This window comes from Canis lupus, chromosome 16 (assembly GCF_011100685.1).
Source record: "Canis lupus familiaris isolate Mischka breed German Shepherd chromosome 16, alternate assembly UU_Cfam_GSD_1.0, whole genome shotgun sequence".
Taxonomy (NCBI): Eukaryota; Metazoa; Chordata; class Mammalia; order Carnivora; family Canidae; genus Canis; species Canis lupus.
The window spans coordinates 15,089,760-15,113,418 of NC_049237.1; the positions used below are offsets into that span (position 1 = coordinate 15,089,760).

General features: G+C 46.6%; 1 protein-coding gene across 4 annotated transcripts in view; it reads right to left on the reverse strand.

Annotated features, from left to right (window-relative positions):
- Positions 1-1,984: 1,984 nt before the first annotated feature.
- Positions 1,985-23,659, reverse strand: part of ZNF777 (zinc finger protein 777) — a 28,047-nt gene continuing 6,372 nt past the window's right edge. For all 4 annotated transcript variants that reach the window (XM_038559632.1, XM_038559630.1, XM_038559629.1 and 1 more), the window contains exons 3-6: positions 23,019-23,145; positions 21,007-21,120; positions 7,072-7,323; positions 1,985-3,569 (exon numbers count right to left, since the gene is read on the reverse strand). In XM_038559632.1, the coding sequence (XP_038415560.1) occupies positions 2,413-3,569; positions 7,072-7,323; positions 21,007-21,120; positions 23,019-23,145 (1,650 nt within the window). In that variant the 3' untranslated portion in view covers positions 1,985-2,412. The remainder of the gene's footprint in view (positions 3,570-7,071; positions 7,324-21,006; positions 21,121-23,018; positions 23,146-23,659) is intronic.

Genomic DNA, 23,659 nt, shown 5'->3' on the forward strand with positions numbered 1-23,659 from the left:
TGGCCCATGATGCCCTGAGGATGTCCCTAGGAACCGTGTATAACAAATGAATCACTCTGAGCCTCCCCAGACCACGGCAATCTTCTCAAGTCTGAACACCTCCAGTAGTCTTTGGTCCTCAAATTCCTGGGCTACTTAAAGGCCTTGCGCAGCAATGGCCCTCCACCACATATCTCCAAAATACCTCTGCTAACATCTCTTCCAGGCTCTGAATATCCCGGTGTTGCAAAGGATCATGTCCTCTGTCATCCCTGCAACCTCGCAAGTCACCGGTTGCATCGCCCGTAGCCTGCCCAGTGCACATGGCCCGTTCACCCAGTTGTCTGCCCCTGTCAGCTTTGATCTCCTGCCACCCATCGGCTTCACACCTCTCCCCTGCTCAGCAATGGTTTCCCATACAAGATCAAATCAAATTCCACAGCTGTGAGGTCTCCCATCCAAGACCCTCTCTGCACGCCAAGTCTGCTTCAAGCCAACCTCCTTGACCTTGGGTTTCTACACAAGCCCTTTCTCCAGTTCAGTGGGTTTCATTGGTCACAGCTTCTTAACATGGGAGCCTATTGCTGGCACCTTGCCCTTTAAGGAATCCCTGCATGGAGAAGGGCTGGCCTATTTTTCTATCTCCCAATCCTCCCCAGCCCCCAGGATCCCCTCAGACGCCCCCTGCCTCCTGCCTTCCCCCTCAAGCTGCTCTGAGTTCCCAGGCTCCTCCTCCTGTGGTCACCGGAGCACCAGTTGTGCACTTGGCACCTCCAGTATTCTGTGCAGGAGCCTAACTGCAGGCTCCTAGATCTGACCCTGCTCGGAAGGCGGTTCTGCAGCCCAGGACCCAGACTGGCCTCACAGGCCCTGCACAGCAGCCCCAGCCTCCGCCCCTCCTCCCCTCGCTGGCTCTGATGTCTTACCAGCCTTGCAGAAAAATTCCAGCAAACATAAAAGTCACATCCTTTCAAACGTGATCTCTTGAGTATCACTTCTCTCTGTGCATCTTTATAAAGGAGGGGATTAATGACCTCTTGGGTCTCTTCAGAGTCAGTAACAAGGCACCTTCTCTCTTAAACTCCCTTTTCCTGAACCCCATAAGTATGCCGTCCGGTCCTCTCCACCTTCAGACGCACAACTGAATCTACCTCCCTCCAATAGTCCTCATCTCTCCGCTTGTTCTTCGTGTTTTCAGCAGAAGTCTGGCCTCCGGCATATGGGGCTGAGCCCGGTCCTCCGCTAGCCTCCAGGAATTGTCCCTTCAAATTGCCTGAATTCTCTCTGGGTCACTGCCAAGTGCAGGAGCAGGGTGAGAGTAAGCCACTCTGTGGGCAATGTAATGCGCCTGCAGTTTCTCTTTCTATGCTTCACTGGAGGGCGATTGGAAATGAATGAATACCTAGAACGAGGGTGCATTCGTGCATTTAACAAATCCAAAGAGGGTAGCTTTGGTGCAACATACAAATAAAAAAGGTCTGACTGGAGCCTTTTGTGGCTTCCCCAACGACGGGCACCAGGGGCCTCTGTACCCCTTCCTAACCCCTGCCTGCACCCCTGGCCATGCCAGGCCCCACCAGCTGCATTTCAAGCGGGGCGGGAAGTCTGTCTGGTCCTGAGGGAAGCGGGTAGCTTTTGCTGTATCACGGTGTCTCCAGATCCGTCAACTCTCCCCGATTCTTCCTGACTATTCTAATCAACTGGGTCCTACTCCTCTGTCAACTCCCACGTCCTCCCCACATCGAGGCGCCCGCGATGGTCCGCAGCCAGGCAGGGCTGCCCTTCCTTAGGCTAATTCACTGCTTCAAGCTCGTCAGCCCTGTCTACATCTTTTCGATTTTATAATCGGTGGCATCTGCGCCCCCTCCGCCGCCCCACACAGGGAATGAGCACAGAAGAGGGGCTCAACGGAACCTGCCAACTGACACTAGGCACAAAGCCCTCGGCCACCTTCTGAAACCCTCCCCTTCAAAACCAAACAAAAACGGCAAACAGGAAACGCTCGTCTTTTAAAAATTACTCTATTATTATCAAATAGAACCACAGTATCCAAAAGGTAATTATAAAGTTCTATTCCCCAACTAAGTGGCCCTGCACCGCCCCTCCGAGTGGCCGGCGGCCAAATCACTCCCCCCGTGCTGATTGGTTTCATCCATTTTATTGTCAAGGAAATTAACAGCCCGAAAGGGTTCCCCAGGTCCGCGCACTCCCCCCCGGGGCCCTCGGTAAACACGGCAGCAAGCGACCTGGTCTCACTACCCCCGTGTCCTTGGGAGGAGGGACGAAAGGAGAAGGGGGGCTCACAGCAAAGGGGCTGGGGGCGCCCCGCCCCTGCCCACCCGGCTCGGGCCTCGCGGCGGCCGGGTAGGTCTCCGGGGCGGGCCGGGCCGCGCACCTGACGGCGCACCTGGCCGGGCGGCGCGGCGGGCGCGCTCACTCGCCCGTGTGGGTCCGCAGGTGGTACTTGAGCGACTGCTTGTAGCGGAAGCACTTGGCGCAGTGCGTGCAAGGGTAGGGCCGCTCGCCCGTGTGCGCGCGCTGGTGCTCCAGCAAGTGGTGCTTCTGCGTGAAGCGCTTGCCACACTCGGCGCAGTGGTAGGGCCGCTCGCCCGTGTGGATGCGCCGGTGCTCGAGCAGGTGGTGCTTGCGGATGAAGCTCTTGCCGCACTCGGGGCAGGCGTGCGGGCGCTCCCGCGAGTGCACTCGGCAGTGGTTGGTAAGCTTGGACTTCTCGCTGAAGCTCTTCTCGCACTCGGGGCACTTGAAGGGCCGCTCGCCCGTGTGAGTCCGCTGGTGGCGCAGCAGGTGCGACGGGCGACTGAAGCTCTTGCCGCACAGGCTGCAGATGAAGGAGACCTCGTGCTTGCCCGCGTGCACGCGCTGGTGGATCACCAGGCTGATGTGCAGGCGGAAGCTCTTCTTGCATTCGGGGCACGTGTAGGGCCGCTCGCCCGTGTGCGTGATCTGGTGCTTGGTCAGGCTCGACTTGTGGCTGAAGCTGCTGTCGCACTCGGGGCACTTGTAGGGCTTGGGGCCGCCGCCGCCACTGCCCGAGCTGGGCGACTTGGGGCGCGGCTTGAGCGTGTGCTTGGGGGCGAAGCCGGGCCCGCGGTCGGGGGACGCGTAGCCGCCGCGGACGCGGTGGATGCGCTGGTGCAGCGTGAGCTGCTGCTTGTGGCGGAAGCTGATCTCGCATTCGGCGCATTCGTACGGCCCCTCCTTGATGTGATTGCGCTGGTGGATGATGAGGTTAATCTTCAGCCGAAAGCTCTTGCCGCACTCCATGCAGGTGAACGGCCGCTCGCCGCGCCGGTTCCGCTGCTGCTGGCTGGAGGAACCGCGGCTGTCGCCCAGGTGCCGCTCCCCGTGTGTCGGCGGCGCCAGCCTCTTCACCGCAGGCTTGCCTAGCTGCAGCGGCGGGGGGCTCTCCTCGCCCTCGGGGGACAGCTCCCCGGGCAGCGGGGTCTGGTACATGCTGGTCTCGTAGCGCCCCGACAGCTGCCCGAGGGCCTGCAGGTGCTGGGGCAGCTCGTCCTCCTCCTCCTCTTCCTCCTCCTCCTCCTGCTCCTCGGTTTTGATCACGATCCCCTCTGCTCCAGGGACAGGGAGAGAGACGGACAAACGTCAGCCGTTGCCCGGGGGCCTCTGCCCTGGACGTAGGCAGGTAAGGTGCCTTCGCCCTTGCCCCCACACATTGCCTGCGCATCCTCTGCCCGGGAGCCGCCTTTGGGGAAAACACTCCTTTCCGCTCCCTGTGGCCAGCCGTCGCCCACCTCTGTGGGGCCTCAGGCCTTGGTTCAGGAAGGAGCCCAGGCCTCACATGGCCCATGGGAGCCCTCTCTGGGAACCCTATGTGGTGGGAGCCCATCTCCCCAAGCTGGTGGCGGACACCACCGGCAGGAAATTAGGACACGGACACGCAGGCACCCTCCCCCCTCAGACCCCTGGGCCCAAGGTGCCTGAAGCTTGCAGCCTTGTAGACCCAGCAGTTATGTGGATCAATAAGCACCCCTTCCCTTGTGCACCTGAGCTACTTGAGGGCTGGGTTTCTACCACCTGTATGGAAAGGGTGCGGACTCATCAGGCTCCATTTCCAGCTCTAAGGCCTTCCTCTGCCTGAACTCCCCCAGCCTTACTGGTCTGCTGCTTTCCTGAAAGCACCACCTGTACTCACCTTCCTCCAGCAATCTCCCCCTCCTCTCCATGGCTCCAAATCATGCAGCTCCAATCCTGTCTTTGCCCTAAAACCTTCTTCACCTGTGGCCCTCAACCCCTCCCTGGCAGCACACAGCCACCCCAGGACTCAGGACCCCCGGCCTAATCATGGGGCACTACAACCCCCTCTCCTCCCTGGTGGGTGACTCACCTGCTCTGACCCTACCAACCCTGGACCTAGGGCCGAGGGTTTCTTCTGCCTGTCTCTCGGATTCTGGTATGCGGGCAGTGCACACAGTAAGTTTAGTTCTGTGAATACCCCAACTGTAGGATGTCTTCCTCCTCCCTGGCCCTCCATCCTCTATGCTGGCCCTTTCGGAGCACCAGATCATGTACAAGGTGTTCTATTCTACAGTGTTCCCCCAGAATGTAAGTCCTAGGGAAGAGGAATGCCCTCGACCCAGACTCCTATTTGCATTTTCTCAAATGCCTCGTACTTACTTGGCACTCCCTAAAAGCTGTCAATTGCAGAGCTCTGTTCTCAGTTACTGTGGACTCGAGAAGGCACTCACTTCTGAGCCCACCTGTCAGATGGAAGCTGCCATAATAGTCCGTATTTGCAGTATTCTTAACAGCAAATAAATGAGAACTTTTCGAGTTCTTGCCTGAGAACTTGTGACTTTTTATTCACAATCTCTTATAGGATAAGCCAGGCAAGAATTATCCCCATTTCACAGATGTGGAGCATCCAAGCCCCAGAGATACCAAGTGATAGTTCCAAAGAGAGTAAAGCCAGACCTTTTCAGAGCTTGCATCTTAGGGACCATCTAGTCTGCCCCTTAGCTGACAGGGAAACCAGCTGGCAGTGTGCATGAGCTGGCCCAGGTCTTACAAAGTAGTTGGTAGTGACTGCTGGGCCTTGGCACTTCCTGCTGCTTCTCCGAACCCAGGAAATAGTGGGGTCACACTTGGGACATAGGTATGCCAGTCCCAGCTCAGGCCTCCTGTCGTGGCTGGTGCTGCCTGGGCCCTGTTAGGACTCTCAGTAGAAAGTAAACCAGAACAGCCAAGGAACATGATGCCTAAAAGATCTGGAAGGAGGAGGCAGCTTCAGAGGTCGGCAATTAGTCACCCGGGGGCTTACCCTGAAAATGCGACACAGGGTCAATAGGCACCTTGGGACATTGAAACTCTCCTTGAGCATCAAAGGTTCTTTTTTGTATTTGTTTCCCCTTTAATGAAATAAGAATGAAACAGCTGGCCCTAAAATCCAGGACACAACAGCAACAAGTACCGCGTAGTACCTTCCTGAAGTTCTCACTAGAATGAATGGGAGTGCCCAGGGCAGGCTGGCATTTCTACTTGGAGGCTCCACTGCAGCAGAGCCTCATGGTCTGCCCTGCACCTTCCACTGTTTTACACAGACAGCCTGTGTATTAAAACACTTTCGGGAATATCATGCAGTTATTTAAAAACAAGGAATTAGATCCATATCTTTTGATCAAGAAGGATGTCTGTGGTATTTTATGAAGTGCAAAAAGGCCAACTGCAAAGAAATTCTCTACAGAGAAAATGAAAAAATTTTAAATATCATCAGCATAATACTTTAAAAAAACTATTAAATAAAATGGATGTAGATACAATTCTAAGTACAAATAGTACAGAAACTGCTATGATGTTTACATGCAAAAGAGCCAATAACTAAAACATCTAAACAAAAAAACAAAACTGGGATCCCTGGGTGGCTCAGCAGTTGACCATCTGCCTTCTGCTCAGGGCATGATCCTGGGGTCCTGGAATCGAGTCCCACATTGGGCTCCCTGCACAGAGCCTGCTTCTCCCTCTGCCTGTGTCTCTGCCTCTTTCATGAATAAATAAATAAAATCTTTAAACAAAACAAAACACCTAAGTGTGTTCCTTAAAAATTTGGTAGAATTCACTTAATTCTTATACATTATTTTCAGAATATAGAAAAAAAGAGAAAAAGCTTCCCATTTCACCTCATAAGTTGAGTATAATCTTACTTCTAAAACTAGATGAGAATGATTCAGGAAAGGATCAGGCTGATTTCATTTATGAATATAGTTGAAAAACTCCTGAATAAACAGCAGCTAAGTTTAATAGTGTGTGTAGAAAGTACACCGTGATGACAAGCTTGAGCTTTTCTCAGGACCGCATCAGACAATCAGCCACACAAGATGTCCTGAGATCAGGCTGCTGAGAGCCCACTTCCTCACTGTTGAACTCATAAGGAGCAAGAGCGCAGGATGGCGACCAGATTTTTTTTTTTTTAATTTTTAGTTATTTATGATAGTCACACAGAGAGAGAGGCAGAGACACAGGCAGAGGGAGAAGCAGGCTCCATGCACCGGGAGCCCAACGTGGGATTCGATCCCGGGTCTCCAGGATCGCACCCTGGGCCAAAGGCAGGTGCTAAACCGCTGCGCCACCCAGGGATCCTGGCGACCCAGATATCTTATAATTAAACATAAGTGATGGCTAGATTGTAGCAGGAAGAGACAGTACGTTATTTTAAAAAACATGCTTGGCCAGGGTTGAGCTCTCTGGATCACTGAGGCTTCTAGTGTGACAGAAGAACTATCAAAAACACATCAGGAGATGGAAGTTCTAGCCTTCCCACAATTGCATGACTTTGGGCATTTTAGTTGACCTTCTGTGCCTGTAGAAGGAGGGAGTTGTAGAGGTGATCTCTGGGATCCCTTGGGGTCAGCATCTGACCTAGTCTTTGCCTGGAATACCTTCTCCCCAGCCCAGAGACAGATTCTTATAAATCCTGAGGCAGGAAACCAGCACCTGAGGCCATGCCTGGGCTGTCACACCTGTGAACCCATCAATGTCAAATGACCTCTCTGAAGGACAGCCCAACTTCCCCACACAGCAGGGGCCTGCCCACAGGCTTGCACCTGTCCAACTGACCTGTGCAGTTTCTCTGCTGCACCAGCATCTGTTTGAGCTCGCTGAACTCACTGGAGCCTTCTGTGGACTCCTCCAACGTATTCTCCTGTTCCTGCATGTCCAAGTCTGGCTGTTCTCCACACGGGTCACCAAGCTCTGAGTCCTGAAAGCCGTGCTCTTCCACCTGCCCCATCAGGGGCTCCGGCGTCTCCAGACTTTCTGAGCCCTCATCGTTGGTCTGCACCTCGATCTTAATCACGATCCCGTCGTGTGCTGAGCAGGTAGGGAGGGGTGGGGGAGTAGACGAGAGAACGAAAGAACCCAGAACACATTCATTGCACTAGGTTTCTGAAGCCTAGGATTGACATCTCAAAAATTCTCAGAGACCATGAGGAAATATAATGCTGAGTGAGCAGACATAGAATTTTCTGGACATTCTGTAGCCTTGAATATCAGTACAAACCAGACTAAAAGTTAAAATAGATGTGGAGTTTGTGTTCTATGACTCCTCCATTTAAAAAAATTGTATTGTCAGGTTTTTTTTTTTTTTCTTTTATAAACAAGATCTTAATTCCCTTTCCCGGGTCAGGCCAAAGTCAAAAATTTCTTTCTCTTAGTCAAAATGAATAATGAAAAGGCTAATCACCTCCTCACCCTGCACACCTTTCCAGCCCCCACCCCACCCAGGTCCAAGGCTGACAGACCAGACATCCCGGAGCCCCTGCCCCAGCCCAGAGTCACAAGCACCACATCTGGGTGCACTTGGAACTCTTGGGTTTTTAAACAGCATCTGATTACACACATTGCCCTTTTTTTTTTTTTTTAACTTGCCAATAGGTCTGCAGGTAATTTCAAATGTCAACACACACACAGGCATCCTTTTGCATAAATGAAATTTAGCACATATTCTTTTAGCTCAGTATTTTTTCTCTTTCCATTTCCCTTCTGCTGCCCATCCCTTCCCATTTCACAGCTATGACCTCCCCACGTAACCCCTGTAATTAACATAGTATTTTTCCTCTATGCTTATGTAGGTATTTAAGGCAACACATTTATGTTTATCTGCTTTCATTTTCTGGCCATTATTGGTTTAAAGAAATAAAAACTGGCATATACAGAGTCCTCTCCATTCCTTTTCTCAAATATCTTGTAGAAATCCCTTCAAAGCAGTTTCTGTAGAGCCACTGCCTTCCTAAATGCTGCCCGTAGTCCCACGGTGAGGACAGTGCTGTGGTGTGTTCAGCCATCCCCTTCCCAAGGAACGTTCTTTTTTGTTCTGGGTCTTTTGCATGATGCAAAATGTGTACTGCAATCACATGTGGATTTACATGCCTAACTATAAAACAGGGGTTTTATTTCCACAAGAGTCCCAGGAGTGGGGCTGCAGAGTCAAAGGTGTGGCTATTTTTAATCTGATAGATGTCATCAGGCTGCTTTTGAACAAGGCTATGACAATTCATATTTCTACCAGCTGTGCGGGAGAACATCCTTTTCCCTGGCCTCCCTGCCAGCAACAGACACCACTGCTCTTTTACATTTTCCTCAGTCAGATGGGTGTAAATCGATAATTTACTGATACTTTAATCCCACTGTCCTGGCTAGGGCAATCTGAATATCATTTCTTTTCCTTCTTGGCCTTTTCAAGTTGACTCTGTATGAACTGTGTTCTGTTTTTGTCAACTAAGAGTCCTTTGGTTCTGCTAAAGATAACCCGTTTTCTCTTATCAGCATTTCAAACAGTCCCCAAATCTAGTGCTGGTCTGTTGACTTTGCCACCTCTTATCAGGCTGCTTTCTTAAGTTTTCCTGTGGTCACACACATGTCCCTCCTTCTTGTATGGCTTCTGGGTTTTCAGTGAAGTGAAGTTTTTTCAATAAAAAGAGGTTTTTTATTGTCTTATTATTTACATGTCAGTCTTTGTTCCATCTAAAATTTACTTTTACTTTGTGTGGAGTGTAAGGTAGGAGTTCAACTTTACTCTCTTCCCTATGGGTAGGGCTGTGCCCAGCATAAACTCCCTCACAGGCTGAAGATGACTTGTTTGTTAATTAAGGAAATTATAAATGTATAATGCATAAACATATTCATTCACTGAATTCATTTATTCAATGGTTACTTATTGAGCACCAACTATGTGCGATGGACTATTCTAATGACTTGGGATGCATCGGTGAACAGAACAGAGCTTCCCACCCTCAGACATCTTACCTAAGGTAATAAACATAATTAATAAGTTATATGGTGTGTCAGAAGGTGATAAGTGCTGTGGAAAGAGAAAAGAAACCAGGAAACTCATAAACAAAGCCAACAGTCCGTGCTCCTGGGAAGCCTCCTCGCTGTTAACTACACCTGCTCACGATCCCCAAGCTAAAAGCCGGGAAATCAGATCCACTCAGGATGCTAGCAGCTGATGCCCTGGGACCCAAAACCGGGTTCTCTCTGAGAATTCAAGAATGCTTGAATTCTCCTCTGAGCAGCCACCCAATCTCCAACCAACTGTGTGGAGTAGCAGAGCAGCTCTGATGGCCCCCGATGCCTTATCTACAGCTTTGAACTCGGACCCTGCCTGCCTTCCCCACAACCAAGTCTTCAAAACATCTTCATCCTAATCTCTGCCTCACAAAAAAGAGGAAGTCACCCTCACTCACATCCCTGCCTTGCTCCTGCTCTAGCTCACAGTTGTCCTGCTGTCCCCCTTTTCTCTCCCTCCTGGGGAGAAGCAGAGACCCGCCCTCTGCTGGCTCCCTGAGCCCTGCTGCATCCCTCTGGCCACTGGGCTCCTCCCTCTGCAAATACTTGTCTCCGCGCTAGAGCCATAAGCACCACCATGACTCCAGCGTCAGAGAAATACCTTCCCTGACCTCACAAACTCCGGAAAATATTTTTGTGCCTCCTCCCTACAGCACTTTTTAAAAACTAAGCGCTCCTTTGCACGTTTTTGAATAAACATATAAAATGCGTCAGTAACTGCAAAAGATGTAATTTCTGGAGTATGGTAAATATTAATGGTTTAAAATAAACTCTTTTGTCACTTTTTAACATCACCAGTGGGATCTGAGAACCCCAGCAATTTTCAACCCACCATTATTCACTTAAAAAATACAAAAACAAGTTCTTCTTTGATAGTTGAAATTTTTATATCATTCCTTTTCACCGTGAACTTCTATTTCCATTCCCACTTTGCCCACAGAATTTTATCCGAATAGAACATATTTTTATGTTCAGCAGCCTTTTACTGATTTCCTCGTCTACCACTCTGCCACAAAAATGTGTATGTAAATTGAAAGCTTAATTTTGCTTTCATTTCTAATAACCATGGGGCTCTAAGTGTTGATTGTTTTCCTGGCTTAAGTTATCCTTCGTTATTGTTACTAACGAATGATGCACAGTCACTCAAGACAGAACACCGAAGACATTGGAAATGGCTCTTACAAAGATGGAGAGGAATTTTTTTTCTTCCAATTAGTTTGCTTATCTGAGAATGAATATTCTTTATTACTTGATTGAGACGAGAGTTCGGAATAAAATCTGTTCCTATTTTTCGTTTTCATAAATACAAGCATGGGGGAAGCTCATTTACATAGATATATAGATGGGCTGGCAGGAGCTTTGTTACAGAATCATCACTTGATTCTTTGAATTTGTTCTGAATTATAATGCTATGAAAGCACATGGTTAACATATCATCAAAAATTGTTTCTAATGACCTATTAGCTGACAACTTAATTAGGTTCGTTTTCAATTTTGTTGAAAGCAAAGTATTGCAAATGATCTAACTTGCAAAAGAATTTGCCATCCAGGCCCCAGGGCGCTGCACTTGTGGTCTTGTACCCCTGCGAGCTGGACCGTCTCTGTAACCCAGAGGGCTTCTTCTACTTCGGAGAAAGAACTCCTTCATCAGCTGGGGATGGGTGAGGGATGTGATTGGTGAGGATGAGCATCACAGGGGCTCTATGTGTTGTGTGCTCTCATTGAGGAGTTTTAAGAATGAGAACAGATTGACTAAGGATTTATTGAACTCTCAAAGCCAGCTATGGCATATCCCTCTTGGAAAGTCTCCTTGGACCTCAAGGGCACTGGTACTCCAGCTTGAAGACCACTGCCTTCCAGTACCCGCCCCTACTTCAAGACCTCACTCTGCTCAACCTCTTACAATGTTCTCAGCTGAACAGAACTGTGCTCCTCTCTATGGCGTTTACTTCTTCCCCCTTGAAATGTACTGTATTTACACATTTTTGCCCCTCTCCTCCACTTGTTGGACAGTAGGGAAGCCAGTTGTCTCTCACCAAAAAGTTTTCCCCACCCTAAACAACTTTTGAAGGAGTATTGACAATCAAATTGCATTTATAAGCAGTCGTTTGTTCTCCCATTAAAAAAAAAAAAAAAAAAAAAAGGATGAGATGTCTGGGTGGCTCAGTGGTTGAGCATCTGCCTTCTGCTCAGGGTGTGATCCCGGGGTCCTGGGATCGAGTCTCACATCGGGCTCCCCTTAGGAAGCCTGCTTCTCCCTCTGCCTATCTCTCTGCCTCTGTGTGTCTCTCGTTAATAAATAAAATCTTAAAAAAAAAAAACAAAAGGCACGTATATTGCAGGAATATAGTTTGTGATCAAAGGTAGAATTTGAAACCAGTGGGGGAAAGTTTTAAATAAATGGAGTGGAAATGAATGGATAGAGTGGGGACAACTGGCTTCCCAATAAGAAAACAATCTTCACATCAAAATGAATTACTGATAAAACACAAATTTAGGGATCCCTGGGTGGTGCAGCGGTTTGGCGCCTGCCTTTGGCCCAGGGCACGATCCTGGAGACCCGGGATCGAATCCCATGTCGGGCTCCCGGTGCATGGGACCTGCTTCTCCCTCTGCCTGTGTCTCTGCCTCTCTCTCTCTCTCTATCATAAATAAATAAAAATTTAAAAACCCCACAAATTTAGATACAAATAATGAAATCATACTACTATTAGGGAAAAAAACCACCTCCTTTACTTTTTTTTTACAACTCTGAGCTGAGAAAGTGGCTGTGCCTAGCCCTCTGGGACTTCAGATCCTCCTTCTAGAGGCTGTCTGGCCCATCATAGCAGACATTACATGTGCCCAACACATACCAACTCTCATTTTTAAGTGTACATCTTTTTTTTTTTTTTTTAGGTGTAAATCTTTTTGAAACAATTTCTGTAGCTCTGCCTTGACATTGTTGGGTGATGAGGAACTTATTTAATTTGTGCTTGGCTTGTGATCTCTGTAATTATATTTCTTCCTGAGAACTCTTGCAAGATGGGAAAAAAAATTTATCCTACAAATTGTTTCCAAATGTATCATGTGTTTGTGAGCACTACATTTAATAGTTAATGAAGCTGATATAATGTTATATTTGCAGACACTTAGTTAAAATACTTAACTGTTTGCATTTTGCAATTTTCCTTTTGTTTTCTGGAGCAAGAAATATTTTACTTCAGATTTCAAATATTTTTAGAGGTTTTTGAAAAGCTCATAGGCTCAAGAACTATAATCATATACTGAATAAGGGGCTAAGTATTTCTACACTTAATACGAAACCCAGACCAAAAAAAGGTTATGGGTAAATTTGAATATATAGAAACTTAAAATTGATAAATTCAAACATATAAAAATTTAAAATAGTCATACCACACACACAAATACAAAGGTAAACCATATATTCAAAAACATATTCATATACATGAGAAAAGAGCTGATATCTTTAACTTTTAAAAATATTTTACAAAAAATAAAAAGCTTTTACAAGCTAATAATAAAAAGATGAATAATCCAAAAGGACAATGATCAGAAGATAATTAATAAAATAAAACATCCTGGTGATCAGTAAAGCCCGATGTGGGACTCGATTCTAAGACCCCAGGATCACGACCTGAGCCAAAGGCCACGACCTGGCCTCAACCACTCAGGTGCCCTGTATCAAATTTTTAAATGGGTATATCCTTTGGCCCAGAAAGTCTACTTTTTTTTTTTTTTTTTTAAGATTTTATTTATTTGCTTGAGAGAAAGTAAGAGAATGCATGTGCATGTGTGGGGGAGGGGCAGGGAGGGGCAGAGGTAGTGGGAGAAGCAGACTCCCTGCTGAGCAGGGAGCCGACTCAGGGCTCAGGGCTCAGGGCTCAGGGCTCGAGATCCATCCCAGGACTCTGAGGTCATGACCTGAGCTGAAGGCAGATGCTTAACCAACTTGAGCCACACAGGCATCCCAAGAAAGTCTACATCTAAATAAGTTTTGAGAAGTACACAAGATTTACTTATAAAGGATCTTTCATGAAGAATTGAAACTTGTAAACACTCTAAATGTACATCAATGGGAATTCATTTAAATAAATTATGAGGTCAATACATAGGATACTACAATCCGCTACTAAGAAAAGAGATTTATATATTCTGACATGTAAAGATGTTGAAGATATGTAATTAAAAAGCAAGTTGCCAATGTACTTCTACATTGTTGGATTTTCTTACAATGAGAATTTATTTATGTATTACTTATATAATTAAAGCCGTGTGTGTGTGTATTACCATATGCTCATAAATTGGAAGGAATAAAGTGTTGTCTTGAGAGAGAATTGTGTGGGATTTTCACTCTCTCTGCATTTATTCTTTTTTGAGTTATGCTGATGAAACTTTGCATTTTACTAGACAGTAAAAACCAGTGTTGTCACATTAACTTTTTCCACCAGCTGAAAGCAGAGAAATGATGGTTGACGTTGGCTTTCCAACCGTTTTATGGCTGTACTTTCTGTTAGATTTTTAAAATTTTTGGCATATTTATTTTTAAAGTCTTTATTTAATGCATTTAAAAATTTTTTGCTGAGTGAAGTAAGTCAGTCGGAGAAGGATAAACATTACATGTTCTCATTCATTTGGGGAATATAAATAATAGTGAAAGGGAATATAAGGGAAGGGAGAAGAAATGTGTGGGAAATATCAGAAAGGGAGACAGAATGTAAAGACTGCTAACTCTGGGAAATGAACTAGGGGTGGTAGAAGGGGAGAAGGGCGGGGGGTGGGAGTGAATGGGTGACGAGTACTGGGGGTTATTCTGTATGTTAGTAAATTGAACACCAATAAAAAATAAATTAAAAAAATTTTTTTTTATTTAAGTAATCTCTACACCCAACATGGGGCTCGAACTCAAGACACTGAGACCAAGAGTCACACACTCTTTGGACTGAGCAAGCCAAGTGCCCCAATTTTCAAAAGATTTTTGAAATCTTTTTTTAAAAAGTTATATATGGGGGTGCCTGGATGGCTTAGTCGGTTAAGCATCTGCCTTTGGCTCAGGTCATGTTCCTGGGGTCCTGGGATTGAACCCTGTGTTGGGCTCCCTGCTCAGCACAGAGTTTGCTTCTCCCTCTGCCTTGACCCCTCCCCTCTGCTCATGCTTGCTCACTCTCCCTGAAATAAATAAAATCTTTTTAAAAAGTTATATATGCACACAGGCTGAGCATTAGTTTTTCAAAAGTTGTTTTAAAAAGCTCTCTTCCCACTTCCAACCCATATTTCCTGCTCCTTAGGGGCAACTCTTCCAATTCCTCTAGTTGATTCTTTGGTCATTTCCCTTCATAACTCTAAGGAACATACTCCTATTGCTATTCATTGAATTTTCATGGTAAACATCACCTGTCGACTTCCGAATCCCTGATCATTCCAATTTAGTTTGCATTTCTGGTTGGATTAATACTGAGCATTTACATTATTAGATTACATAAATGTTACATAAAATTGAAGTGGGTAGTATACTACAGTTATTTTTCTATGTCTGGGGAAACTTTTTGTCTTCCCTGGGGTTTATAATTTTTTCCTTGGCTTAGCTTACTATTTTCATTAAGTCAGCTCCAAACTCTCCCACCCTTTCTGTAAGCCTCTCCTCAAAACATTCAGACAGAATGGGTATTTCTTAATTTCATCTCTTCGGAGAAAAAATTTTTCACAATTTTCTGATGTGCTCCAGTCTGGACTGGTTGCCTCCAGGTACAAAGCTGTCTTCTTGGGCTCCCCCTTGGGCAGCACCCTGGGGATTGCTCTCGCCTTGCTTGTATTGGAGCTCCTGACACCTCTTTCTTGGTGTGCTTCTTCATTTCAGCAAAGCGCCTCCCCCAGTTTGAGGAAAGGTGCACGGGTGACCTTGAGAATGTCGATTTCATCTCTCACATTTAATGAGAATAGTCTGACTGATATAAAACTCTAGAATGGTCAGAAAATATTTTCCAATTTTAAAATTTAGAGACTTTTAAAGGTATTGCTCTATTGTCTTCTCCAATATCGTTGAAAAGTCCAAGGCTATTCTAATTCTTGTTCTTTGTATGAACTCCCTCCCCTCCACTGGCCCTCCCTACCCCTCGGAAACTTATAAGATTGTTTTGTCCTCGCTTGCTCCGAAACTTCTTGCTTGAAGTATCTAAGGCAGGGGTCTGCCGTGTCACTGGATCTGCAGGTTGGCAACACCAGTGACCTCAGCAAGAGAAGCGTTGGTGGTGCGATGGGGTGGAAGCTCTTTGGAGTGGGTTGAGGGGAGGATGGGAGGCAAGGGAGGCTGCTGGGCTCTTTCAATCTGGTAAACCGGTCTTCCAGTGCTGAGAATTTTCCTTGAATTATTTCATGCTAATTCCCTCCTCCCTATATTTGCTTTTCTTTTCTTTTTTCTCTGATATTCTTATTATTTGGAGTTCCAACCTTTACTTTTTAAGATTCTTTCACTATTTCTTTTGTCTTTTAAGATTCTTTTTTTTTTTTTAATTTTTATTTATTTATGATAGTCACACACACAGAGAGAGAGGCAGAGACATAGGCAGAGGGAGAAAGAAGCAGGCTCCATGCACCGGGAGCCCGACGTGGGACTCGATCCCGGGTCTCCAGGATCGCGCCCTGGGTCAAAGGCAGGCGCCAAACCGCTGCGCCACCCAGGGATCCCTTAAGATTCTTTCATTATTTCTTTTGTCTTTCTGCTCTATTTTCTGGGACAGGTACTCAACTTTATCTTCTAACACTTTTTAATTTGTATTATTTCTAAATTCCAAGAGTTCTTTTCTATTTTTTTTTTATAATAAGCATTATACTTTTGGATCATGGATGTATTCACTTCTTTCATCTCTTTAAGGAATGTGAAATACATATATGTTATAAATATTATACAAGCATATATGTATATATTTAAGCATAGTTTTAAAAATCTCTCTGCATGGTTTCTTTCAAATTTACTTTTTCTGCTTTCTTTTCCTTTGGTCTCTGTATATGAGAGGCTTTTCCCAAATGTCTGTGGTTCTTGGTTGTCTGTATTTAAAATTAAAATACTCCAAAGAGACTAAAAGTTTGGTGCATTTAGGTAGAGCTTGCTAGGGAAGGGTTTCCCAGTAGGATGGCTCTGCTGAGTCATTTCATGAGGAGGTACCTCGTTCTGGTCCCCAAAGTGTCTGGGCAAGACTTGTCCAGCATGCTCCCTGGGGGTTCCATCCCAGATGCTCCATCGCTTGAGAGCCAAGTTAGGCATGAAGGCTGGAGATCTCAGTATCTGCACATCATACTCCTCTTATTCTCTTGTTTTCAGCATGGTGCTCCACCCTCCACTGTGCCTGGTGTCCGAGTTCAGACATTCTCTCATCTGGCTTCTCCAGAGAAGCCTCGGCTATCTACTGGGGCTGGGAGAGGCAGATGCTGGCTATACGGACTCAGGGAGGCTGTGGAGGGGACATGGTAGTGCTCACATGCTTCTCTGCAAGATGTCTCACCCATCCTGTTTTTAACTGCACCTTGCCCTCATTTCTAGAGATACCTAGCGTCTCCGGTAAGGCTCATTCCAAGTCTTGAGTAGGGGCTAGGGGTGGAGTGCAAATTGAGTTTCTTTTCTGCTTTCCTCAATACCAATTTTGGATTTAGCTTTCTAAATCAGTGATCACCCAGTCATCTGCTTTTAGGCTTCCAGAATGTGGTTGCTGTCGTCTCCTGGTTCATTCCTTTTACAAGTCCCTTCGCTCTTGCTTTAGGAGGATTCTGGGAGGTAGGAGTAAACACATGTTCAACCTGCCATCTTTAACTCGAAGCCTTTCTTCATGCATTGTGGTTTTTTAAAAATTATTTTTACTGAATAAGAAATAATACATACTTATTTCAGAACATTCTACAAAGCATAAAGAGATACGATTTCATTATGTTTCCATTCAGTTTTTCCCTATCTTTTGTTTACATCACAGACTTCATGTTACATTTACATTTTCCATTTCTACTTCATTAACTTCCCCTATCAACTGGATCACTGCCATCAGCACTTCACACTGGTGTTAGCAATCCCCATCTTAAGCAAATAAGATCCCCACCCCCACCCCCACCCCCAGCTACTGCCCGGTATTTCCACTCCCCACTCACAGCTAAACCTGAAACAGCTGATGATGTGTGCTGCCTCCCTCGCCTCCCATCCTCCCCTCAACCCACTCCAAAGGGCTTCCACCCCATCGCACCACCAACGCTTCTCTTGCTGAGGTCACTGGTGTTGCCAACCTGCAGATCCGGTGATACGTCAGTCTTCGCCTTACTAAAACCACACTGCAGGATTTAGCATGGTTGATCATACTCCCTCCTTCTGGAGACACTCTTCTCTGAAATGCCCAGCGATGCACTATCCTAATTGCGCATGCTGTATGACTGAGCCAGCCAGGTGCCCTGGCTATCCTCATTTCTTGCTACCTTTCTGACCACTCCTGTTTCCTTTGGTTCCTCTGTTTCTTCCCTCCTTCTCCAAATCCTACAACAGTGGTCTTTAGCCCCGGCTGTGTGTTAGGATCATAGTGGAAGCGTTTGGAAGCATACCAACACCTGGGCCCCACTCAGACCAATATATTCCAGATCTCTGAATCTGCTCTAAGTCAGGCCTTCCAAGGGCATGGCCTCTTTCTCTTCTTCTCTGGACTGGGTCGATGCTATCAAGGCCCAGATATCTGTCTCTAGCTCAGATCTCTCAGTTTTTAAGTTTTTATTCTACTGCTTCTTCAACACTTTCTCCTGGAGACCCCCCACGGATCTCAAGCCTGACGTGTTCTTGCTGTTTCTCCAGCTCTGCACCTCCTGGGGTCCTCTACCCAGCATCCTACTGCTGCATAGGCAGGGGTGTGCCTCCCTGCCAACACCTGCCCATCGCAAGTCCCTTGAAGCCCCTACCACTAAAACAGGTCCCCGGGGATACACACTTCCTTCCTGGCCTGTGCCATGTCGCCTGCCTGGACTACGGAGTCTCCACTGGTCTCTAGGCTTCCAGACTTTCCTCCCTCCAGTGAGTTCTCCTCAGGGTCACTGGAGCTCCTAATTGCCCTTTAGATTTCCACTAAAAATTCTACTTCCTCAAAGAGGCCTCTTCTGTTGTCCCAGGGCAGGAAAGTCTTCCACACCGGGTGTCTCATTGGCCTGGGTGCTCACCTTCACAGCACTACCGCTGCTCTTTATAATTTTATATGTGAGTGTGTGGGGGTAGTTATTATTATCATTCTCTTGACATAGTACTTGGCCCCCCCAAAATACTCAATGAACTAAATAATAAACATACAAATGACACATATGGAAAAACAACTTCATTTATGATTTTAGTGGCTACGAGTCTATCATAATGTAATACCTGTCCATCTTAATCCATAGTTCAGATTCTTTTCCATGCTACAGACTCTCAGAAAGGAAATTCTTAAGTCAAGCATATGAACATTTAAAAAATTTAAAACATAGTTTAAGATTAAAAAAAAAAAAAAGACTAAAAAATATTCAACTGCTTTTCAAAAAGACTAACACCTTGGATTTCTAGCCACGCCTTCAGGTTTGTTTTTACTCCATTACCCACCTTCAAGGGCCATGAATGGGAGCCCCTGCTCTGAGTATTTTGAGAGCAGAATTGTATCTGAATCATTTTTGGATCTCCTTGCCCTTAGGGATCCAAACCATAAATAATAGTTTACTGAATTCACTTAGCCAGTTCATAAAATCGTCACGTGCAGTGTACTTGAAATTATTAAAATTCTCAACGTTCCAGGCTCTTCCCCGTCGGTATCAGACTGGCACTGGTTCTGCAGCCACCCTTCTAAGGGAGAAGACCTGAGAGCAGACAGGTTACCGCTGGCATGTTTGGGGCTCTGATAGCCATAGATTCACAGGACAGTCCTACTATACAGAAGCTAGGGTCTTTGGTTTCACACAGAGGTGCAAGCTTACAGCCAACCCTGTGTGGCGGGGGTTCCCATGTCCTCCCCGTCCTCCCTCTTGCCTGGGCCCCGAGTGGCTGGAGATAGTCAGTAGAACAAATGGAACATTCCAGCCTTACAAGGCAGCCTCTGTGAGGTTACCACTTCCCACAGAAGCTCAGGCCGTGGACGTGCGTGTGCCAGAACAAACTGGGCCTGAGGCAGAGTGGGTTGAGGTTATTTGCTTTCGATTTTGGCCCTAGTCTGTGGGAGGCCCATCTGTGACGAGGGTGTGAACCAGCACACAGGGGAAGGGGATCAGTGTCGTCCCAGCGCTACTGAGAGGATGCTAGAGGAGCAGCACCTAGACCACAAACCCCCACTGGGACATTAGGCTGGATATTAGGGTATTTACCATTAGCTACCCTCCCATATTCTCATCCTCTGCCTCCCAGGCCTGCTTTCTTATTTCTTCTGCTTTGAATCGTTCTCTTCTTCCCATGTGACCCTTGTTTTTGGCTGTGGCCAAACTTTGTGGATACACTTATTTTCTTCCAAACAAAAGGACATCCTGCCACATGCCATTCTCTGTCCCCAAGTCCCCAGTCTCACCTGCCTTTAAATCACCTTTTTTGTCTGCCAGAATGAACTCACATCAGCCTCTACTATCCATTTAAATCTCTAGGCAAATCTCTAGAAAGTAAAGACACTGGATTTCTCTGAAAGACACTAACACTTATTTTTTCACAGGCTTCTGTCTCTCTGCTACCTTGGCTCTTGGTTCACGGGGCTGACATTACTCTGTACGTCTCTGGACCTCCTGATAGGAGCCAGTCGATAGGTCCCAGGATCAACGACATTACTTCATAACAAGACCTGGCTGTTGGTGCCAGTGAGTTCTCCAGCCAGATTATCCTTTTTCAAAAGATATGATCACCCATGATGTCTGGGTGTGAAGGACAAGGATCAGCTTCCACTGTAGACCTTCAAGGTAGAAGATTCAAGTCCAAAGGCAATTCCAAAGCAGGAGCTCCAGAAAATGGACCACGCAGCACTAAAGCACCCATGGGGCAAGCATGTGGGCTGGGGAGGGATGACGCTGCATGCAGAATGACAAAGGCTGCTGGCACATGCCAGTCACCACATCAGGCCCTACAGCTTAGTACCCATCCTACTTTATAGGCGGGGAAAACAAGCTTCCAAAAAGGCTGAGTTCACTAAAGTCATCCTGCCAGTGAGCAAGGAAGCCGGGATTCAAATGCAGGCACCTGATGCTGGAGTCTGTACTTGAGACCCATGGCCAGTCCTGCTGGGCACCTTTCTGCTGCTTCCATCAAACTGCCCCATCTAGACACTGTCCTGCATAGTACACAACATTTCATGGAAAATCTCTCCCTCCACTATCCCTCCACTGACTGGCTGTGGGACCAGATACAGCCCTTCTCTGGAGAGCTCCACGAGGCACAGTCACTGGCACCCTGACAAATGACCACTTTTCTTTCAGTTCTGGTTTTGGTTCCTGCAAAGAGTGAGGTGACACCTGGTGTTGTCAAAAACTCCCTGAGACCCAACGGCATTCTTATTTACCAGCCACTTGGGCCACTGGGGGGTGGGTCAAGGAGGTGTCAGGCAGGTCTTAGCACCTGTAGGCCTCCTTCCTGCACAAAGCTTGCTAAAGCGGCCCTCCATGGTCTACTGTGGACTGCAACACCCCATGCTGGGCCTCCTGAGTGATGAAAGATCCAGAAGGCAGAGCTCTGGGCCACCCAGGAGCACTCACCAGCACTGGGATCTGCGGGTGTCTCGCCTTCCTCAGAGTCCTCCTGCTCCTGCATGGTTGGCCTCTCCCCACGTTCCATCTGCGACATGAGGTCTGGTTTGGAAATTGCATAGTCTGGGCAGAAGGAAGGAAAGAAGACAAACTATGTGGTGAGGTTACACTGGATGTTGTCAAGGTATCACCTGCATGAGTGGGACACTAGGAGTAGCCACCCTCCCAGTGGTAATGTTGGAAAAGAAACGGGTCAACCTCCCAGCCCTCTTCCTTAGTCACCACAGTGTGTGGGCCTGTGCATGCATGCATGGGGGGCCTGCATGCATGTTGCTGGGGTGAGGGGGAGCCGCACACATGTGTGCATTAACCACGGCCTCCCATGTGGGAGCAGCAGTGGGCGCCACCTGCCCACGCACAGAAATTAGCCCCCTGTCATCTAGGGATCCTGTTGCTCACAGGTTGCCAATGCCTACTTGGGCTTTTCATACCAAAAGCACAAGAGAGATTTGAAATTTTACAGAGTAAAAAAAAAAAGAATCCTGATAAAATCTAGAAGCTAAAATACTAAATACTAATAGTGTCCCTCACATCAAAAAAAAAAAAAAAAAGAAGTTTAAAACTCTGGAAATAAAGTTACAAGATGAAGAAGCTTGAAGGAAACACAGAGGTGCATGCACGCACACATAATAGTCGAAATATTCGTCAGATGTAAGGCTCCTCTGTAAATGGTTAACATCCATTATTATAATAAAGAGCCTCTATAATTAGTAAAAAAATAAAAATAAAGCAAATATAAATAGGTAATTCATAGAAGAAATGCAACTGGCCAGTAAACACAGGAAAAGATGCAGAAGTTCACTAATCATCAAAGAAATACATTCTAAAATAAGGAGGTGTCATTTTTCACCCATCAGAGAAGACAAATATTTAAAAGAAAAGAACATCAAGTCAGGTCAGGGCCTGGAGATGGCATTGCCATACTCTGGAGTGTGATTATACACAGCCTTCTGGGGGACGTGGCCATCATACTGTAAATATGCATCGTCTTCATTGGGCAGACCTCCTCCCTGGAATCTGTGCTACCAAAATACTTGTGTAAGTGCACATGGATACACAGAGATGCTGATTACAGCACTCTGTGATGGGCAGAAGGTGGAATCAGCGTGTTGCTCATCAACAGCAGAAAGGTCAAACACCCAGGGGCTCATCTGGAATGCTGCACTGTCTTTCTGAGCAGGCCTATATGTGCAGACATGGAAAGTGGTCTAGGGCCTATCCTTCAGGAGATTAAGTGACCGATCCCATTTGTGCAAACCACAGATTGTATCCACACAAGCACCTGCCCTCATGTGTCTGTTTGCATGTGCACAAAAGAAGATGAGAAACAATGCAGGCCAAAGGGTTCATGGCTGTTACCTCTGGAGGGCAGTACCAGTGGGAGGGTGGGGATTGCTCTATACTGTATAAATCTAAATTGTTAAATTTTCACAACTATGTATGCGCTTTAAAAAGAAAAGAAGAAATATGAGTTAAAAAGAAAAGAGTTAAAAAAAAAAAAAGAAAAAAAGAAAAGAGTTGCCCTAACAGGGAGGTATGTGTATATACAATTAATAGTTCTAGCAAGAATCAAAGTTTCTATCCAACTTGCATATGTAATGTTTTTCTAACTTTTTGTGTGTGCCCAAAGAGTTCCCCATACCAGAGCAAAGGATACATATAAAACTAAAGTATATTTTCCTAGGTTTTCCTCCTTGAATATACTTATTGATGAAAATAACAAGAATGAACAGACTTTGGGGTAAGCGGCTTCTCAGTGGAGTGGTGCCTCTGTCTACCAGTTGTCCTCATCTCTGCTGCACGAGTACATGTGGGCATTTATTCTGAGTGTGTGCTCTAAAATTCAATTTTCTTTGTTTTTGATTATTGGTAGTACTAGAGTTCAAAATTCCCACGGTTTCCAAGTGAGCCTCAGGCTAGGGTCACAGAAACCCCCCACCGTGAGTGAACCTCCTCCTTACCCATAGAAACCAGAGACTCGTAGTTGCCCCTCATCACATTCTTATAGAGCTCCTTCTGCCACTCAGACAGGTTCCCCCACTCCTGCTCTGAGAAATGGACAGCGACATCATCGAAGGTGACGGGGACCTGAAAACACACAAGCTCAGCTTAGACCAAGTGGAAGGCAGTCACAGGCCCTCAGCTGCCAAATCCCAAGGCAACAGATGACTCCCCCTACCCTCCACGCCACCCCCCACACCCCCCCGCCGGCTCTGGCTCAAACACCTCTTCTTAGGACTGGAGTGGGAAAGGCCCAAAGGCATGGATGTAGGTATTCACCACAGACCTCTCTAGAAATCTGGCCTGACTTCAGTACTGTCCTGGCCTCACAGAGAAAGGGCCTCATTTTGCTGGTCCACTTTCTGTCTAATGGGATAATCCTTGCTGCTATAAAGCATGGTCTGCAGACCAGCAGACATGGCACCAGGGGACGTACTAGAATGCAGACCCCTAGGCCCCACTCTAGACCTCCTAAATCAGATTTTGCATTTAGTAAGATCCCCAGGTGATTCAAGCACACAGTAACATTTGAGAAATGCTGGCCTGGAGAATATAGTCCAAGTCTCTTCCCTACATAAGGCTGAGTTCAGGGACAACACAC